This window comes from Callithrix jacchus, chromosome 4 (genome assembly GCF_049354715.1).
Source record: "Callithrix jacchus isolate 240 chromosome 4, calJac240_pri, whole genome shotgun sequence".
Taxonomy (NCBI): Eukaryota; Metazoa; Chordata; class Mammalia; order Primates; family Cebidae; genus Callithrix; species Callithrix jacchus.
The window spans coordinates 4,545,787-4,562,280 of NC_133505.1; the positions used below are offsets into that span (position 1 = coordinate 4,545,787).

Genomic DNA, 16,494 nt, shown 5'->3' on the forward strand with positions numbered 1-16,494 from the left:
TCCCTGACTACAAAAAGCTAAGTGTGGGGAGGGTTTGTCACTGTGTGTAATATTATACTTGTGATATCACTAACCCACATGGAATAAATATGTATAAAAAATTAATTGAAAGAGCCTGAAGTGAAGTAAATTTGACTGCACCTTATAGGCCCACTTTTCCTCTCCTAGCGGAAGTAAGCCACACTTTTTGACTGACTCAGGACACTTCAAAATTAATAAGGAATCCACCAGGAAAATGGATGTAGCCTAGTGCCTAGGAAAGGAGGTAATCTGTGTAAAAGTAGAGAGATCCGTAGTGGTGATTTTTTAAAATTCTATCAATCAAGGGATTTTGTTTTTAATTTTTTGAGACAGAGTCTCCTTCTGTCACCCAGGCTAGAGTACGGAGGCATGATGTCAGCTCACTGCAACCTCTCAGGCTCAAGAGATGCTCTTACCTCAGTCTCCCAAGTAGCTAGGACTACAAGTGCATACCACCACACTTGCCACATATTTTTTGTATTTTTATTACAGATGGGGTTCGGCTATGTTGGCCAGATTGGTCTTGAACACCTGGCCTCAAGTATTCTACCACCCTTGGCCTTCCAACGTACTGGGATTATACGAGTGAGCCACCGCGCCCGGCCCCATCTAGACGTCTTAAAAAACTGTTTTTTAATATTTAATTTTTGTGGGTGTATAGTAGGTGTTATCTATTTATGTGGTACATGAGATATTTTGATACAGGCATGCCGTGTGAAATAATTACATCATGGGAAATGGGGTATCCATTCCCACACACATTCATGCTTTGTGTTAGACAATCCAGTTATACTCTTCTAATTATTTCAAAATGTACAACTAAGTTTATTAAGACATATATGAAAGAGCATAGCATCAAAAAATTATGGTTGGAAATACAATAAAAATTGTGGTTGGAATTTGAATTCTAATATATAAATGAACTGTTTTTCACACTCTTTGCTCCTTCCCTTTAAAGTGATAACATTGCTAACATTAACTGTATTGCCATTTTTGTGAAAACAAATGCAATAACTACAATAAAAATAAACATTTTAGAGTATTTTTTTCATCAAGTTATTTCTACACATTGTGAAGTAATTTTTTCATCAATCTCATATTTAGAACATAACTGCAAGGTTTCTGAAGTATTATGTATTATAGTAAGAAGTAATAATAATACTACAAATGAGCGGAGAATGTGGTGCTCCAAGACGATAGGATTTCTACTGTGAAAACCAAATCAAATATGGAGAAACTAAACAAAAAGGAAGTGTAAATTGCTGCAGTTAAAATCCCAGCAATATCAAAATTCGGTTACTCTGTGATATTTAGGAAAAATTTACATGCTTCTATAATAATTTTAATAATATTTACACATTTGCATTTATATAAAATTATAATTTAATAGAACATTAGCTAATGTATTACTCAGCTCCTGAACTTGTATGGGTATATTGGTTTCCTATTGCTGGCTTGAAAACATCACATTTTATGATGAAAAGATATAAATTTATAATTATATAGTTTTTAAAATTGGGACTCAGTCACAGATATTACTGAGTAAAAGAATCAAGGTGTTGGCTTATATTAACTAAAGAGCTAAAGAGCTGGTATCTGTTCCCTTGCCTTGCTACACCATAGATGCCACTCTATCATGGTCCTTTTCTTTCATTTTCAAGCCAGCAATCTATGGCCAAATCTTTCTCTTGCTGCCATATCTCTAGTTCTCTATTCTAATTCTCTCTTCCATTTGTAAGAATCTTTGTGATTATATTGAGTTCATTTGTAACATCCAAGATAATCTCCTTACTTTAAGGTCAGCCAATTAGTGGCCTTAATTCCACCTAAACCTTAGTTGCCCTTTGTCACAGAACCCAACAAAGACTCCAAGAATTTTCAGATTTCAGGGATTAGGATGTGAACATCACTGGGGTAGCATTTTTCGGCTTAATGCAGTATGTCACAGTATTTTTAGAATCTGATAGAAAGGTATGTAATTTATGTTCTGGGAAGGGGAAACAGATATGGCCACATTTTTGCATGTAATTTCAGAAAGATGTTCTATTCCATTAAAGCTGATGTAGACCTTAGTTTAGATATTTACTTTTGAAATGACAGAAAGCAAAAATTGGCTCCATACCAATTGCAATTTGCACATGAAGCTATTTAGTATTTTCAGTTTTTGTTTTTCTAGGTTTTTCTTGCTGCTTTCATTGTTTTCATTTGGGTTTTTTTTTTTTTTTGAGATGGAGTTTTGCTCTTGTTACCCAGGCTGGAGTGCAATGTCGCGATCTCGGCTCACCGCAACCTCCGCCTCCTGGGTTCAGGCAATTCTCCTGCCTCAGCCTCCTGAGTAGCTGGGATTACAGGCATGCACCACCATGCCCAGCTAATTTTTTGTATTTGTAGTAAAGACTGGGTTTCACCATGTTGACCAGGATAGTCTCGATCTCTTGACCTCATGATCCACCCGCCTCGGCCTCCCAAAGTGCTGGGATTACAGGCATGAGCCACCATGCCCGGCCTTGGGTTTTGTTTATTTGAATGTTTATATATGCTCTGTATGTACTGCGTTCTGTGTCCATTTATGTGCTTGTTAGGGAGTGGGAAATTGAAAAAATTACAGACCAGGCGCAGTGGCTCACACCATTAATCCCATCACTTTGGGAGTCTGAGGGAGTTGGATCATTTTTGGTCAGGAGTTGGAGACTAGTCTGAGGTCAGGAGTTCGAGACTAGCCTGGCCAACACACAGAAACCTTATCTCTACTGAAAATATAAAAATCAGCTGGGCGTGGTGGTACGCCTGTAGTCTCAGCTAGTGGGGAGGCTGAGACAGAAAAATTGCTTGAACCCGGAAGGCAAAAGTTGCAGTGAGCCGAGATGGTGTCATTTCACTCCAGCCTTGGCAACAATAGCAAAACTCGCTCTCAAAAAAAAAAAACAAAAGAAAGAAAGCAATAATATAGAATACTTTTTCTTAACTGGGTTGAAATTCTAAGAATATGTTTTACAAAATATTTCTAGTATTTTTAAAATACAAAAATTTTGTAAAAATTCTATTCTATAATAGATGCCATTTGTAAGTTTATGATCTTAGGGTTTGTAATTACAAGGAATACAGTAAAACTTCAGTATTGTTGTATGATTACATAAAATAAGAAAATTGTGACTTGTAACTAGAGTGACAAATTATTTTTCATTTAAAAATTGCAGCTTTTGCCAATTAGAATAAAAATGAACACGTGATGTCCACCTTGAAGGACAAAGTCACAAACTGAAAAAAGTTGCCAGAACATATTTTAGGGTTAGAGGTGTTTATTTCATGGACTTCCAATCATTACTCCCAAATGGCATTTTGCCAGTGGCCAAGCTAAATCAAGAAAAACTTTCATTGTTCGTGTTGCATCCAGGTACCGGTGTTCGTATTTCTCAATTTTCATGCCCATTATTTGTGTTGGTTTCCTTGTATTATGAAGAATTAAATTATCTTAAGCAGGTAAATCCACCAGTGCTGTAATGACTAAACTGGAATTAATACTTTTTCACTCACAGAATAGCAAAATAACTATTACCTACTTTCCAAAGTTCTTTCCACTTCTTATAAAACCAATTTGACAAGGGACGCATCACAACACTAAGAAAAATATGCATATCGGCACAGTGGGCTAACCTTGTATTCAGCACTTGGGATCAAACACGTACCAGTAACCTGCAATTAAGCACAGCATTTTGCGTTCAATCAGTCAATAGACTCACACACCAGCAAACCACACAAAACGATAAAAGCAAACCTTTCGGTAAACACAGAAACTATGCAGGTAATTACAACTCTATGACTGAAAAAGTGGGTGGCTCTTAAAAGAGCCTTTGGGATTGCGTATGAAGACCTTAAAACTACTTAGAACTGGTGTACTTGGTGACGGCCTTGGTGCCCTCCGACACGGCGTGCTTGGCCAGCTCCCCAGGCAGCAGCAGGCGCACGGCCGTCTGGATCTCCCTGGAGGTGATGGTCGAGCGCTTGTTGTAATGCGCCAGGCGGGAAGCCTCGCCCGCGATGCGCTCAAAGATGTCGTTGACGAAGGAGTTCATGATGCCCATGGCCTTGGAGGAGATGCCGGTGTCGGGATGCACCTGCTTCAGCACCTTGTACACGTACACGGAGTAGCTCTCCTTGCGGCTGCGCTTGCGCTTCTTGCCGTCTTTCTTCTGCGCTTTGGTCACCGCCTTCTTGGAGCCCTTCTTCGGGGCGGGAGCGGACTTAGCGGGTTCCGGCATGATAGAGAAACACTTAGTAGACAACCTACAAATGACAAGTGTCCTCTACTGCTGGTAATATTTGTAGCGCTTCTATGCAAAACTGGTGTTTAAAAACGTAGACATTGATTGGCTAAATTGTCTCTGGGTGCTCTGTGATATGCAAATTAGATGTTTCTCACCGTTCTTCGCAATTGGTTGATTGTTTTAGCCAATGAAACAGCATTATTTACAATGCCACCTACAAGTATAATAGTTTCTCACTTGCTAATAAAATTCAATTTCACATTTTCTTTTCCGCTACTGTACATCTTTGGCAAGGTATCAAAATGTCCGGACGTGGAAAGCAAGGTGGAAAGGCCCGAGCTAAGGCTAAGACTCGCTCTTCTCGGGCCGGCCTCCAGTTCCCTGTGGGTCGCGTACATCGCCTGCTTCGCAAGGGGAACTACTCTGAGCGGGTCGGGGCCGGCGCGCCGGTCTACCTGGCAGCGGTGCTGGAGTATCTGACTGCTGAGATCCTGGAGCTGGCAGGCAACGCGGCCCGCGACAACAAGAAGACCCGCATCATCCCGCGCCACCTGCAGCTGGCCATCCGCAACGACGAGGAGCTCAACAAGCTGCTGGGCAAGGTCACAATTGCTCAAGGCGGTGTCCTCCCCAACATCCAGGCGGTGCTGCTGCCCAAGAAGACCGAAAGCCACCACAAGGCCAAGGGCAAATAAAACGAGCACGCCTATTGGATCTTTTCGGAGACAATCTTAACCAAAGGCTCTTTTCAGAGCCACCTATGTATTCATTAAAAGGGCTCACATGTTCTGTTAGGTATCTTACCGTTTTCCTTAGTAATTTTTTCACCTACCTAAGAGGGTGTCCTTACACTGTCAGTCATGAAATTAACGATCCATTTTAAACTTGACATTAAAATGCTTAAGCCTACTGGCCGGGCGCTGCGACTCCAGCCCCAGTACTTGGGGAGACCTAGGCGTGCTAATCAGGAGGTCAGTAGTTTGAGATTAGTCTCACCAACATGGTGAAACCCTGTCTAGTGACTTAAAGCTACAGAAATATTTTTGAGACAATCATTTGCAGTTGTAAGGATTTTTTGGGTCTGTTTCTGCTTTTTGTGTGCCAGGTTCAACTCACCTTAGCTAACACTAACTGTAAATAATACAAACCTACATCCCCTGGAATCCGATGGCCCTTAAGTGGAGCTTCTTTACAGCGTTCAGCATTGATTAAAAGCGTACACTTACCTTTTCGTGCCATTTATAAATTTGGCTTTTTTTTTTTTTTAACGCAGATGACACAAATACCAACTGAACCTGTGAAAGTGCTTTTGTAGAAGGATGTCATATTAGTGAAATCTGTGGTCCTGTACATTAACATCAGGTTTAAACACTGTTACTTCTGAGTTAACAATCTTGGAGCATTTGGAATAAATTACTTTAAAACTTCTGCACACTCCAAGTTTAAATAGACACATTGAAACATTAAATTAGCCTTTCTAAACAGAGTAAAAAAATCACTTGGCCAATCACAACTAGCGCGCGTCTTTTGAAAACACTGATCAAAAAACAGTTTCAGGCGCCAACATTTAAAAAAAATTGTCAAGATATGTTATCCCAGTAGCTAGTTAAAATTTTGTGGAGGAAAATCAAGGAAAGTCTGAAATAAAAGTGATGAAGATGGCACAGAGATAAAGGTTGAAAACACCAGCAGTTAAAAGGAACGGACGGAAGAAAGTTAATAGTTGGTCTACAGACAGATTCTGTTCGGGAGTGGGCGTCTCCACCAATCGAGCCTAAGGGGAAAGACTGCCTTGTCCAAATTGTCCAATCAGAACAGGACTGTCTTTATATATACGGGTAGAAAAGGATAAGCTTTCGTTTTTCGTCATTTAGGCGGGTTCAGAAGTTCGCAATGGCTCGTACCAAGCAGACAGCTCGCAAGTCCACCGGTGGGAAGGCGCCGCGCAAGCAGCTGGCCACCAAGGCTGCTCGCAAGAGCGCTCCGGCCACCGGCGGCGTGAAGAAGCCGCACCGCTACCGCCCCGGCACGGTCGCTCTCCGCGAGATCCGCCGCTACCAGAAGTCGACCGAGCTACTGATTCGCAAGCTGCCATTCCAGCGTCTGGTCCGTGAGATCGCGCAGGATTTCAAGACCGACCTGCGTTTCCAGAGCTCGGCGGTGATGGCGCTGCAGGAGGCCTGCGAGGCCTACCTGGTGGGGCTCTTTGAGGACACCAACCTGTGCGCCATCCACGCCAAGCGGGTGACTATCATGCCCAAGGACATCCAGCTCGCTCGCCGCATTCGTGGGGAGAGAGCATAAATTGTCTTGTGAATATGTGCTAACGAAAACCCAAAGGCTCTTTTCAGAGCCAACAACCTTTTCTATAAAAGATGTTGTGTACTGCTGCTGTCCGTAAACTGGAACCTCTGTTAAGTCCGCATAAATAGGCATTCTATCCGTTTCCCCTCCCATCACGGAATTGTCGTAAAATGTTCTGTAATAATTCGGCAGCTCTTAAAATAGCCTTTAAGCTACTCTAGTTTTAATTACTCTGTTTTGGGTGGCTGCTTTGCGAGGCCCGGATGTCTCATGCTAGGGAACCCTGGATTTAGTAAGATTCTTGGCAATCTTCAATCAACTTAAACCTTTTTCTCCAGCAGCCTCTACCCGTAAAAGCCTTTGCGGTCTGCTTAACAGTCTGCGTCAAGGGTGCCCCACGCTTTCTCGGGCCTCTCGGCTGCCAGGACAGCTGTATTGGGATGGCTGCAGCTGCTCTTTTTGCTTTGGTTTTACTTTTCTCATAGACCTCCTTGTTTAGCTGGAATGAACCCGAGAGGCTGCTCTCCTTAGCACGAAGCTACCCTCCTTCGTTTTCAAGGCCCACCTTTATTCAAATAATTTTAAATTTTATTTAATTTTAGGGATGCGGTTGCTCACTGTTATGCACGCGGGTCTCAACTAGTCAGCTTGTCCGGGCGCGGTGGCTCACGCCTATAATTCCAGCACTTTGGGATGCGGAGGCGGGTGGATCACATAAGGTCAAGAGTTCGAGGCCGGCGTGCCCAATTCAACGAAACTTCGTCTCTTCTAAGAATACAAAAATTAGCCGGGTGTGGTGTCACGCACCTGTAGTCCCAGCTGCTCGAAATGCTAAGGCAGGAGAAGGGCTTGAACCCGGGAGGCAGAGGTTGCAGTGAACTGAGATCGTGCCACCGCACTCTAACCTGGGCAGCAGAGCTAGACTCCAAGAAAACGGAAAACAAAAAACACTACTAAAAACAATTCCTCAGCTTAAGTGAATCCTCCCGCCTTGGCCTCCCAAAATGCTGGGATTACAGGCGTAGGCCACCGCGCCTGGCAAGACCCGGTTTAATGCGGCCACTCTTCACATCATAGCAGCCAATACCTTGAGTGAGGCCACAGACAGGACTCTGCGCTTCTTGGAGACAGCTAAGTCAATAGTGATGGGCTCAGACACCGATGCCCTGGACGTCTTGCGCTTCACTGCACCTTCGGACTTGCAAACCTTTTTCTTTACTTCAGTCTTTGACCTGGGAGATAGACCAGAAATCACGGCATATACAGTTTCAGGCATGATTGTAGGTTTGGATATCTAACAGTTAAAAAAAAAAAAAATCAGGCTGTAAGTGTGTCACTGATTACGTGTAAGTCACACACAGACACGCTGGGCGCTGATTGGTTCCCAGCTCAGTCTTTCAGCTTGGCAGCAACGTAGTCTCAACCCTGTCTCTGAACTGAGTTTTCTGGAATTCAGAAAAGCAAAATAGTTTAAATTTCCTCAGGAGGAATTACACCAATTCTATTCTACAATGAACCTGGACGGCTAAGGGTTTATGATCTTTACGTTTTTCTTTCTCTAGTTTTTATTAAGGCAGCCTCAGCCTTTGTCGAAAGCTCTGACTTTCAGAAATTCACAGTTACAGAGAGACAACTTATTGATTTTAACATATAAATTCTTCCATTTGTGTCTCCAATTGCTTGCTGTCTGGTAACAGCCTACACATTTTTGACTTTTCATACATGAAACAACTGCTCGATTTTCATTGAGATTTAACCAGAAAATATATTTTTTATGAGAAAGGAAGTAACTGGGTTTTTTGTTTTTTTAATTTTTGTACAACAACAGGAATAAGGATATTTAGAACAACAGCTCTTTCTGATAAAATTAGTTGGGGCTGAAATGTTTTATGATGGCTTCTTATGACTATTTGGAGGTTTACTTAATTTGGGAGTGTTCACGTGAATGTTCAACGATTCCCTGGGAAGATGGGAATTACAATGATCAGTGATTCTCCTGGCGCTGGGACTGCTGGCATAGTGCACTCAGGAGAGATCCAAGAAAGGGCATAAAAGAGAGAACTGGACTCGTTTATGAGTAAAAGCAGATTTAAAAAAAAAAATTACTGGGGGAAATTAGTGACTGAAATGTTCATAGGATTTTGTTTTCAGGGGTCTGTCATGCTTAAGGACAGGAAGATAGACTTTTGCAAAATATTCCAGTACCAGGATCAAGAAATATATACACACAAACACCACACATATGAAATTGTCAATAGAGAGATATTTTAAAAACAACCATGTCTTATATTCAGTACTATATTTCTTGTTTAAACAGGCTTAAAGTGAAAGAAGTACACCTCACGTTCCATATGAAAAAAAAATGGAATGATGGCAAAAAGCGATTTTACTGATTTTTCTTCAGTCCTCAGTGCCTTGAACATCTGTTGATCTGGGGAGCATGTACAATTCTATGTCTTACTAAGACTGTGAAGGAGAAAAATGCTGGGAACACATTGAGCAAAGCACAAAAGTTGAGGGTTTCACACTTTTTTAATCCCATCAAAATTAACAAATGACTTAATGTAGGAAATTCAACTAGGACATGAACAACTTAATAAATGTCAATAAAAATTAAAATCAGTTCAAATGGTTGTGATGAGGTGAGAAATGAGCTAAATATGAATCACATTTTGTGCATTCACTTTTTCTGGAGCCCATGTATTTCTAATCTTAAAATGACTTTGAGGCACCATATTTGATTTTCCTGAGCACCAACAAAGGAAGAAGTGACTTCCAGCCTTCCAACTGCAGGAATTTTCTAAGGTACTATCCTATTTGCCTTCATGGATTCTTGAGTTAGTTTCATGCAACTAACTGAAGTCTCTCCTTTTCAGGCCTGCCCTTTTACTTAAGTATCAAACTTGCATTTCAGAATGATTGCTGGATATCTGCTTGTTCATCTTCTGTACCAGACTCTCAGTAGAACCATCCTCATATAAGTAGCTTCTGTCTAAGATTGCAGAATATTGGTTTGATCGTTCACCTGTATCACACTCTGAACATATCCAACCACATAAAGGAAGCAACCTCTCAAGTGACATCCCTATACATTGTATTCATAACACTATTCTTTTGTTAACCAACACATCAATTATTTGCTTTCTTTTGTTGCCACATCCGATCTGTTACTGATTCTTCCTAAATCCATCTTTCCTTCTTTATTTTCCTTTTCATGGTTGTAATTCTTACTCTTCTATTTCTTCTTCGGACTGGCTATTTTTATCGCCTTCTTATGGGCCGTTTTCTTCTCTCATCTCTCTGTGCTGTCATTCATCCTCTTCATTGCTCTGGGTGAAATATTATTCATATGAGCTTCAAATTTACATACCCCATCACCTTGTAGCTTTATGTTTTGCTTTTTTTTTTTTCCACTTAAAAACTTTTTCTCTATCCTTATAAGCCATGAAGAAAAAGCTGGATTCATACAGCTTTAGAATTTATAACCTTAGTACGGCAATCAAACTCTTCAATATGGTCTTTAAATCAATGACACGGCAGTGTGGTTTAGTAGAAGCACGGAATTGCAAACATTATGATGTTTATTTGAGTCATGTTTTGCCCTTAGGAGACACGTGATCTTGGTCTAATTATATTACCTTTCAGGGTATCTTTTTTTCATTTTTTATTATTCCTTTTTCTCCCTCCCCAACCCTGTTTTAAACTTAAAACTAATCTAATGACATGCTTTGAAATGTTTCTGTTTTTCATTACCCATATCTCAAACTGGATGAGATCTCTCCCTGTTTTGACTTCCTACATCAATTTCCTTTTCTTTTTTTTTTTTTGAGATGTGATCTCACTCTATTGCCCAGGCTGGAGTGCAGTGGAGCGATCTCTGCTCACTGCAACATCCGCCTTCCAGGTTCAAGGGATTCTTCTGCCTCAGCCTATCAAGTAGCTGCGATTACAGGCAAGCGCTACCACACCCAGCTAATTTTTGTTATATTTAGTACAGACTACAGATGGGGTTTTAACATCTTGGCAAGGTTGGTCTTGAACTCCTTAATTTGTGATCTGCCTGCCTCGGCCTCCCAATGTGCTGTGATTACAGGGGTGAGCCACCACGCCCGGCCCCACATAGATTTCTTCTAAGTCCATGATAATATGTTTTATATTATCTGTATACTTGTCCACTTTCAAATCTTCCTAATAGTTTACAAATAACTAGAAAGCATAGGTTGGTATTGTAGGTATGGGATACAAATATTTATGTAAAACCAACTTGCAGAAATACATACATGGAGTTGTGTGGAAGCACAACAGAACTCAAGTGTCCTTTACCTTCCATTTCTTTATTTTGCCTTTAGGGCCACTGCCCAAATGCTTGTTTTCTGCAGCAGTATGTCCTATGCAATACTGTTGACATGGTTTTTCAATTTAAATTGAATGACTGGGTGAGGCCTTATACACCACTGAAGATGCAGAGCAATTACGAAATAGGTAACTTGTTCAAGTTTTCACCGTTTAGCTCTAAGTGGCCCATACATACTATGCCTCTCCTAAGAAGAATTTTAATACTAATTTTGATCTAGACAGAGAATTCATATTTAGCCACCATATTCCTAATTAGGATAAAACAAAGAAATGAAATCACTATGGGAATTTTGTTCTTTACATGTGTTGTAGAAATAAAACAATTCTAGCAGCAAAATGACCTTTCCATATCAATATAAAATAGAGAAAAAAGGGTAAGGTATGGTGGCTCATGCCTGTAATCTTAGAACTCTAGGAAGTTGAGGTACGCAGATCACTTAAGGTCAGGAGTTTGAGTCCAGCTTGGCCAACATGGTAAAACTCAATCTCTACAAAAAAATACAGAAATTAGCCGGGCATGGCAGCAGGCCATTGTAATCCCAGCTACTTGGGAGGCTGAGGCAGGAGAATTGTTTGAATCTGGAAATAGGAGGTTGCAGCCAGCAGAGAGAACGCCACGGCACTCCAGGCTGGACGTTAGAGTGAGACTCATTCTCTAAATAAATGCATAAATAAAACACAGTGTATTATTGAACAAATACTAAAAGATTTACATACATGTAAATGTTTCCAAAGTAAGTACAAAATTATGACCAACTCACACACACAGCATAACAGAGGAAAGAGCAATAACTTATTTTGTTTTCTCAAGAGACAGGGGCTATATCTCATGACAACCTCCTGTATATCTTGTGAGACTTCTAAATCAATTCCAGAAATATATTTAATCCTATGTAAAGGTTATCTGACCCTTGACCTGGGCCAAGCTGGTCTCAAACTCCTGACCTCAGGTGATCCACCCACCTGTGACTCTAAGTGCTGGGATTACAGGAGTGAACCACTGCACTCCGCTCAGAATAGTAGTTTTAAATGCATTAGATAATATATAGAATTATAAAGTTAAACAATTAAATTAATATGCCATTATCAAATTATTAAAAAATCTGAATTGTTAAAATAATAACATGTGCTTTTAAATTTTTAATTTTATTTGCTTATTGATTTTGAGACAGAGTCTCACTCTGTTAGCCAGGCTCAAATGTATTTGTGCTATCTTAGGTCAATGCAGCCTCTGCTTCCCAGGTTCAAGCAATTAGCCACCTGAGTAGCTGCTATTACAGGCCTGCACCACCATGCCTGACAAATTTTTGTCTTTTTAGTGGAGACAGAGTTTCGCCATGTTGGCCAGGCCGGTGTCAAACTCTTGGCCTCAAGTGATCCTGACATCTGGGCCTTTCAAAGAGCTAAGATTTACAAGCAGAAGCCACAACCGTCCATGTGTGCTTTTTAAATGAATACAGAAAATAATAATCTACCCAGATGAAAGACTTAATATAGTTTAGGAGGATTGAGATTTTTACATGACATTTTGAGATATTGGCAATGGCAATGTGATACTAATAAAAGCACTTTTCTTCCAGTTCTGCCAATTATTCTGTTTGTTTTCTGATTTCATAAATAGAGAAATGCTAAGTTTCCTTTGGAGAATGGTTAAAAAAATAATTAACTTTTTTTTTTTAACTCGTTCCCAGATCCCCTGAAGCCTGCCTATGCATCCCAGGTTTAGAACCTTACTCTGCAATTGGTTCTGATGTACCATGTACTTACTAATTGAACAGCTGTGATAAACTTGCTTGTCTTTACAAGTCATGAAGGAAAAGGCAAATATTCCACCCAAAGCACCTGGACCTTTTTATGGGGATTAATTTGAGTTAAGTCTTTAATTATTTATTTTGAGGAGTTCCCAAAATTACATTTCAGCAAATGAGGATACTCTCCCTCATCCCTTTAGAAGGGTAAACCTTAGGATAGGAATTGAGAGCAGCCACAATTTGTAATATACCGTAATTAATGTTTAGTGACTGTTAATTCAGAACCTAGATGTGATCCTAAGCATTTTAACAGGATTATGTCTTTTCAACTTACCGAATACAAATTCACCTTTTAAAATACATTTAAAAGAAACTTGTATAGCTTGCCCAAGGTCACCTCACAGCATTGTATGTGAAGCAGGCTGTCTCAGTAGTTTTGCTGGATTCTGTGGTGCCAATTTGCTGCCAAAAGAGAATGTGGTGAATGATCGATACAGTGCTAGCTACAATTTGTCCATGATTAAAGATCTCTAAATGTGTAACTTTCATATACTTTTAGTTCCCTCAGTAGCATTATCTAGCCTGCATGCCAAAGAGCCCTACTTGCTTAACTAGGCATTGATAAACAAATAAAAGTAATCTCAGATAATAAAGATAAGGTTTGCTTAAAATACTTTGAAAGCACCTTGCAAGAGACAACAGTGTGTACTATTTCATATTGTGGGAAAAGTGGGGGACAACTGTCAAGCATCTTTATCAAAGTTTATGAACTGGAGACTCAGTTAATGGCTGCAAATACACTGCGCAAATACTTACACGTATATACCTAGAAGTATATATTAAATCCCAATAAGGCTCTACTGTTGCCTCAGGCCCCTCCTGGTCTCCTCCAGTCTCTGAGCAAGGGAGAATTGTGCAGAAGGGCGGGAACTGCCTGTGGTTCCCGCCCCTGCTGTTGAGGTTTTCAAACAGGTCCGTTTTGCTATTATAAATACTGCTGAGTGGCTCTGCGAGAGTTATTGTGTTACGAGCTTAACAGCCTTTCTCACCATGTCTGGTCGCGGTAAGGGCGGAAAGGGCCTAGGCAAGGGTGGCGCCAAGCGTCATCGTAAAGTATTGCGTGACAACATCCAGGGAATCACCAAGCCCGCCATCCGGCGCTTGGCTCGCCGCGGCGGTGTCAAGCGTATTTCTGGTCTTATCTATGAGGAGACTCGCGGAGTGCTGAAGGTTTTCCTGGAAAATGTCATCCGCGATGCTGTCACCTACACGGAACACGCCAAACGCAAGACGGTCACAGCCATGGACGTGGTCTACGCGCTCAAGCGCCAGGGACGCACTCTGTATGGCTTCGGCGGCTGAGTTTAGCGCGACAGTTTTCTACCGCAAAACCAACGGCCCTTTTCAGGGCCACCTACCCAGCCAGGAGAAAGAGTAGTAGTCACTGCTTTAAAAATACATTTTCACCCTTAGTACCTTCGTATTTCAAGAAGTTCAATTGTTTTAATTCCTCTTAGTTTCATATCTTACTGGCCAGTGAGGATGGCCCAAGTGTTTTCTGTTTTTTTTATTTTCAGACCGTCTTGCTCTGTCGACCTGGCTGGGGTGCAATGGCGCGGTCTCGCCACACTGCAGTCTTAGCCTTCCGGGTTCAAAGGCTTTTTGTTGGTCAGCCACTTGGCGTAGCTGCTTAAACCGGCTTGCGACACCAATGCCAGCTAGTTTTTGTATTTGTGGAGACGGGTTTTCACCACGTTACCAGGCTGGTCTTGAACTCAAGCTCAGAGGTTCCCTCGCCTTGGCCTCCGAAAGTGTTAGTGTATCTAGGCGTGAGCCACCGCTCTTGGCCTGTTTTCTCTATTAGTGTAAGAAAACTGACGGCAAGCTGAGGTTAACATTCTTCATGGCTATCAGAAACAAAGTAGCGAAGACTAGCTGAGAAACAAGGTAGCAAATGCTGTACCACAGAAGGCAAGTAGTAAAGGCTGATGCTGCTGTGAAGAACAGGGAAGAAAATGGACATAGTTACCAGTTCCTACCAAGGAATTCTTACGTGAGAGGCCCCTTAATTTTGTCCTGAGACTCTTTGCGCTGTTTTTTTATTGGCCATCTGGGTAAATATATCTGATAAGGCCTAAGTATTTACTGGAGGTCATTAAGCGTAAATATTTAGTGGAGATCACCTTATAAAGGCTGTACACATTTTGAGGTTTGGGGAAACCTGGTACAGAAGAATGCTTACTTGAAATGTACAGTATCTTTGGTTAATTACCTATTTAGTGCCTCTGTTTCTTCATAATAGTACTACTACTTAGCTTACAGATTTTGGGGTGAAGAAAGTTAAAAGGTTTGTTAAGCATTTTTGTCTTCTTTCTAAGTCCAGGTTCCAGGCTTATGTTAAGCATTTTTACAAGTTCATAACATGTGGCACTCTACATTTTGGCTATTTTTATTATTGCTAATACTATTATACATATTTCTCATGACAGAGAGGCCCAGAGAAAAAGAAGGTGATATTTGAACCATGAAACTCTATACTTGATGATACTGCACTGCCATTTTCTGTCTTTGTGGTCTGTGGCAAGTTACTAATCACGCTTCCTTTAATCTGTAATGTGTGGGAAACTATACTTTTGTGAGAACCGAGTGAGACAATGTATGATAAATAATATGACAGTTTTATATATTCAACAAATATAAGCTTACATGTATTTTAAAAATGTTATGCTATAACAAGATGTCTTAGAAAATAAATAATTTTTTAAAGGGTTGCAAGTATATTAAATTTTTCTTAACATAAGTATCAAAACCGAATTCCAGATAACAAACTAAAACACTGTTTGGGTCACTGACAACACTTCAAGTACTGCTGAACACTCAGGCCTGTCCTCTTACTCCCCTTTCTACAACTCCTAGGAAAATGAATTTGCTTGATTCAGCTGGGCTGATTCCTGGATCAATCAAGAGTGATAGCTGAAGAGACAGCTGACAGCATAATGTGACTACTTGAGGCTCAGCCCATAATGTGCTTTTCCCAGGAAAAAGAATTATCCTGCATCCAGAAGCTGTCCTGGATGGTCCCTGGGGTGCCCTCCTCAACCATATTCTCAGTAATGTCCATTTGCCATATGCAAAACTCATGTTGTCTGTTGTCATTCTACGATATTATAGACCTGGGCACCACATTCTTTTTGTGTTTTTGAGATGGAGTCTCTCTTACCCAGGCTAGAGTGCAGTGTCACAATCTCTGCTTGCTGCAGCCTCTGCTTCCTGGGTTCAAGCGATTCTACTGCCTCAGCCTCCCAGTAGTTTCCAGATTACAGGAGTGCACCACCACGCCCGGCTAACTTTTGTATTTTTGGTAGAGATGTGGTTTCGCCATGTTGGCCAGGCAGGTCTCAAATCCGCCTGCCTTGGCCTCCCAAGGTGATGGGATTACAGGTGTGAACCAAAATGCCAGCCTTGACATCTTCTCTGAAACTATTTATTCTCTAGACTTCTGCTGGTTTTATTTCAATCCAATCTTACTCACTAGTATTTACTGTTGGGGTCCGGCACATCTGCCGGGGGGCTACTGACCTGCGGGAGTCCCTGAGACTGCTAACGTAGATGTCTCCTTCAACCCGAGGGAGAGAGTGCATGGAAGTGAAAGAAAATAGTAAAGCGAAGTCTGGAGGTCTGCATAAATTATGGTTAAAACGCAGCAAATTTATTCTTGTGGGTTATAGCTTTTATACCTTTTCTCTTGTTACATTTACTTTATCTCAGCAGAAAAGGGGTAAACAGAAAGGAAATAG

General features: G+C 41.0%; 5 protein-coding genes across 6 annotated transcripts in view; 3 read left to right on the plus strand and 2 right to left on the minus strand.

Annotated features, from left to right (window-relative positions):
- Nucleotides 1-825: 825 nt before the first annotated feature.
- LOC100895121 (histone H2B type 1-M) overlaps nucleotides 826-16,494 on the minus strand; it is a 35,577-nt gene continuing 19,908 nt past the window's right edge. Inside the window, exons 4-5 of one of the 2 annotated variants that reach the window (XR_013533616.1) lie at nucleotides 7,678-7,822; nucleotides 826-3,714 (exon numbers count right to left, since the gene is read on the minus strand). The gene's annotated coding sequence lies outside the window, so the exon portion shown is untranslated. Of the gene's footprint in view, nucleotides 3,715-7,677; nucleotides 7,823-10,399; nucleotides 14,692-16,494 lie in introns of those variants that run through there. The other variant, XR_013533612.1, reaches the window with a different exon arrangement.
- On the minus strand, nucleotides 3,303-4,316 carry LOC100397482 (histone H2B type 1-C/E/F/G/I). The gene has a single exon (XM_008993830.5). The coding sequence runs from the start codon at nucleotides 4,278-4,280 to the stop codon at nucleotides 3,900-3,902; it is 381 nt and encodes a 126-aa protein (XP_008992078.1). The 5' UTR covers nucleotides 4,281-4,316; the 3' UTR covers nucleotides 3,303-3,899.
- Nucleotides 4,539-5,047, plus strand: LOC100397845 (histone H2A type 1-D). The gene has a single exon (XM_002746139.6). The coding sequence runs from the start codon at nucleotides 4,589-4,591 to the stop codon at nucleotides 4,979-4,981; it is 393 nt and encodes a 130-aa protein (XP_002746185.1). The 5' UTR covers nucleotides 4,539-4,588; the 3' UTR covers nucleotides 4,982-5,047.
- On the plus strand, nucleotides 6,145-9,219 carry LOC100398205 (histone H3.1). Its single transcript, XM_002746140.7, has one exon. It carries the CDS (start codon nucleotides 6,180-6,182, stop codon nucleotides 6,588-6,590), a length of 411 nt encoding a protein of 136 aa, XP_002746186.3. The 5' UTR covers nucleotides 6,145-6,179; the 3' UTR covers nucleotides 6,591-9,219.
- Nucleotides 13,716-15,467, plus strand: LOC103792212 (histone H4). The gene has a single exon (XM_078368161.1). The coding sequence runs from the start codon at nucleotides 13,748-13,750 to the stop codon at nucleotides 14,057-14,059; it is 312 nt and encodes a 103-aa protein (XP_078224287.1). The 5' UTR covers nucleotides 13,716-13,747; the 3' UTR covers nucleotides 14,060-15,467.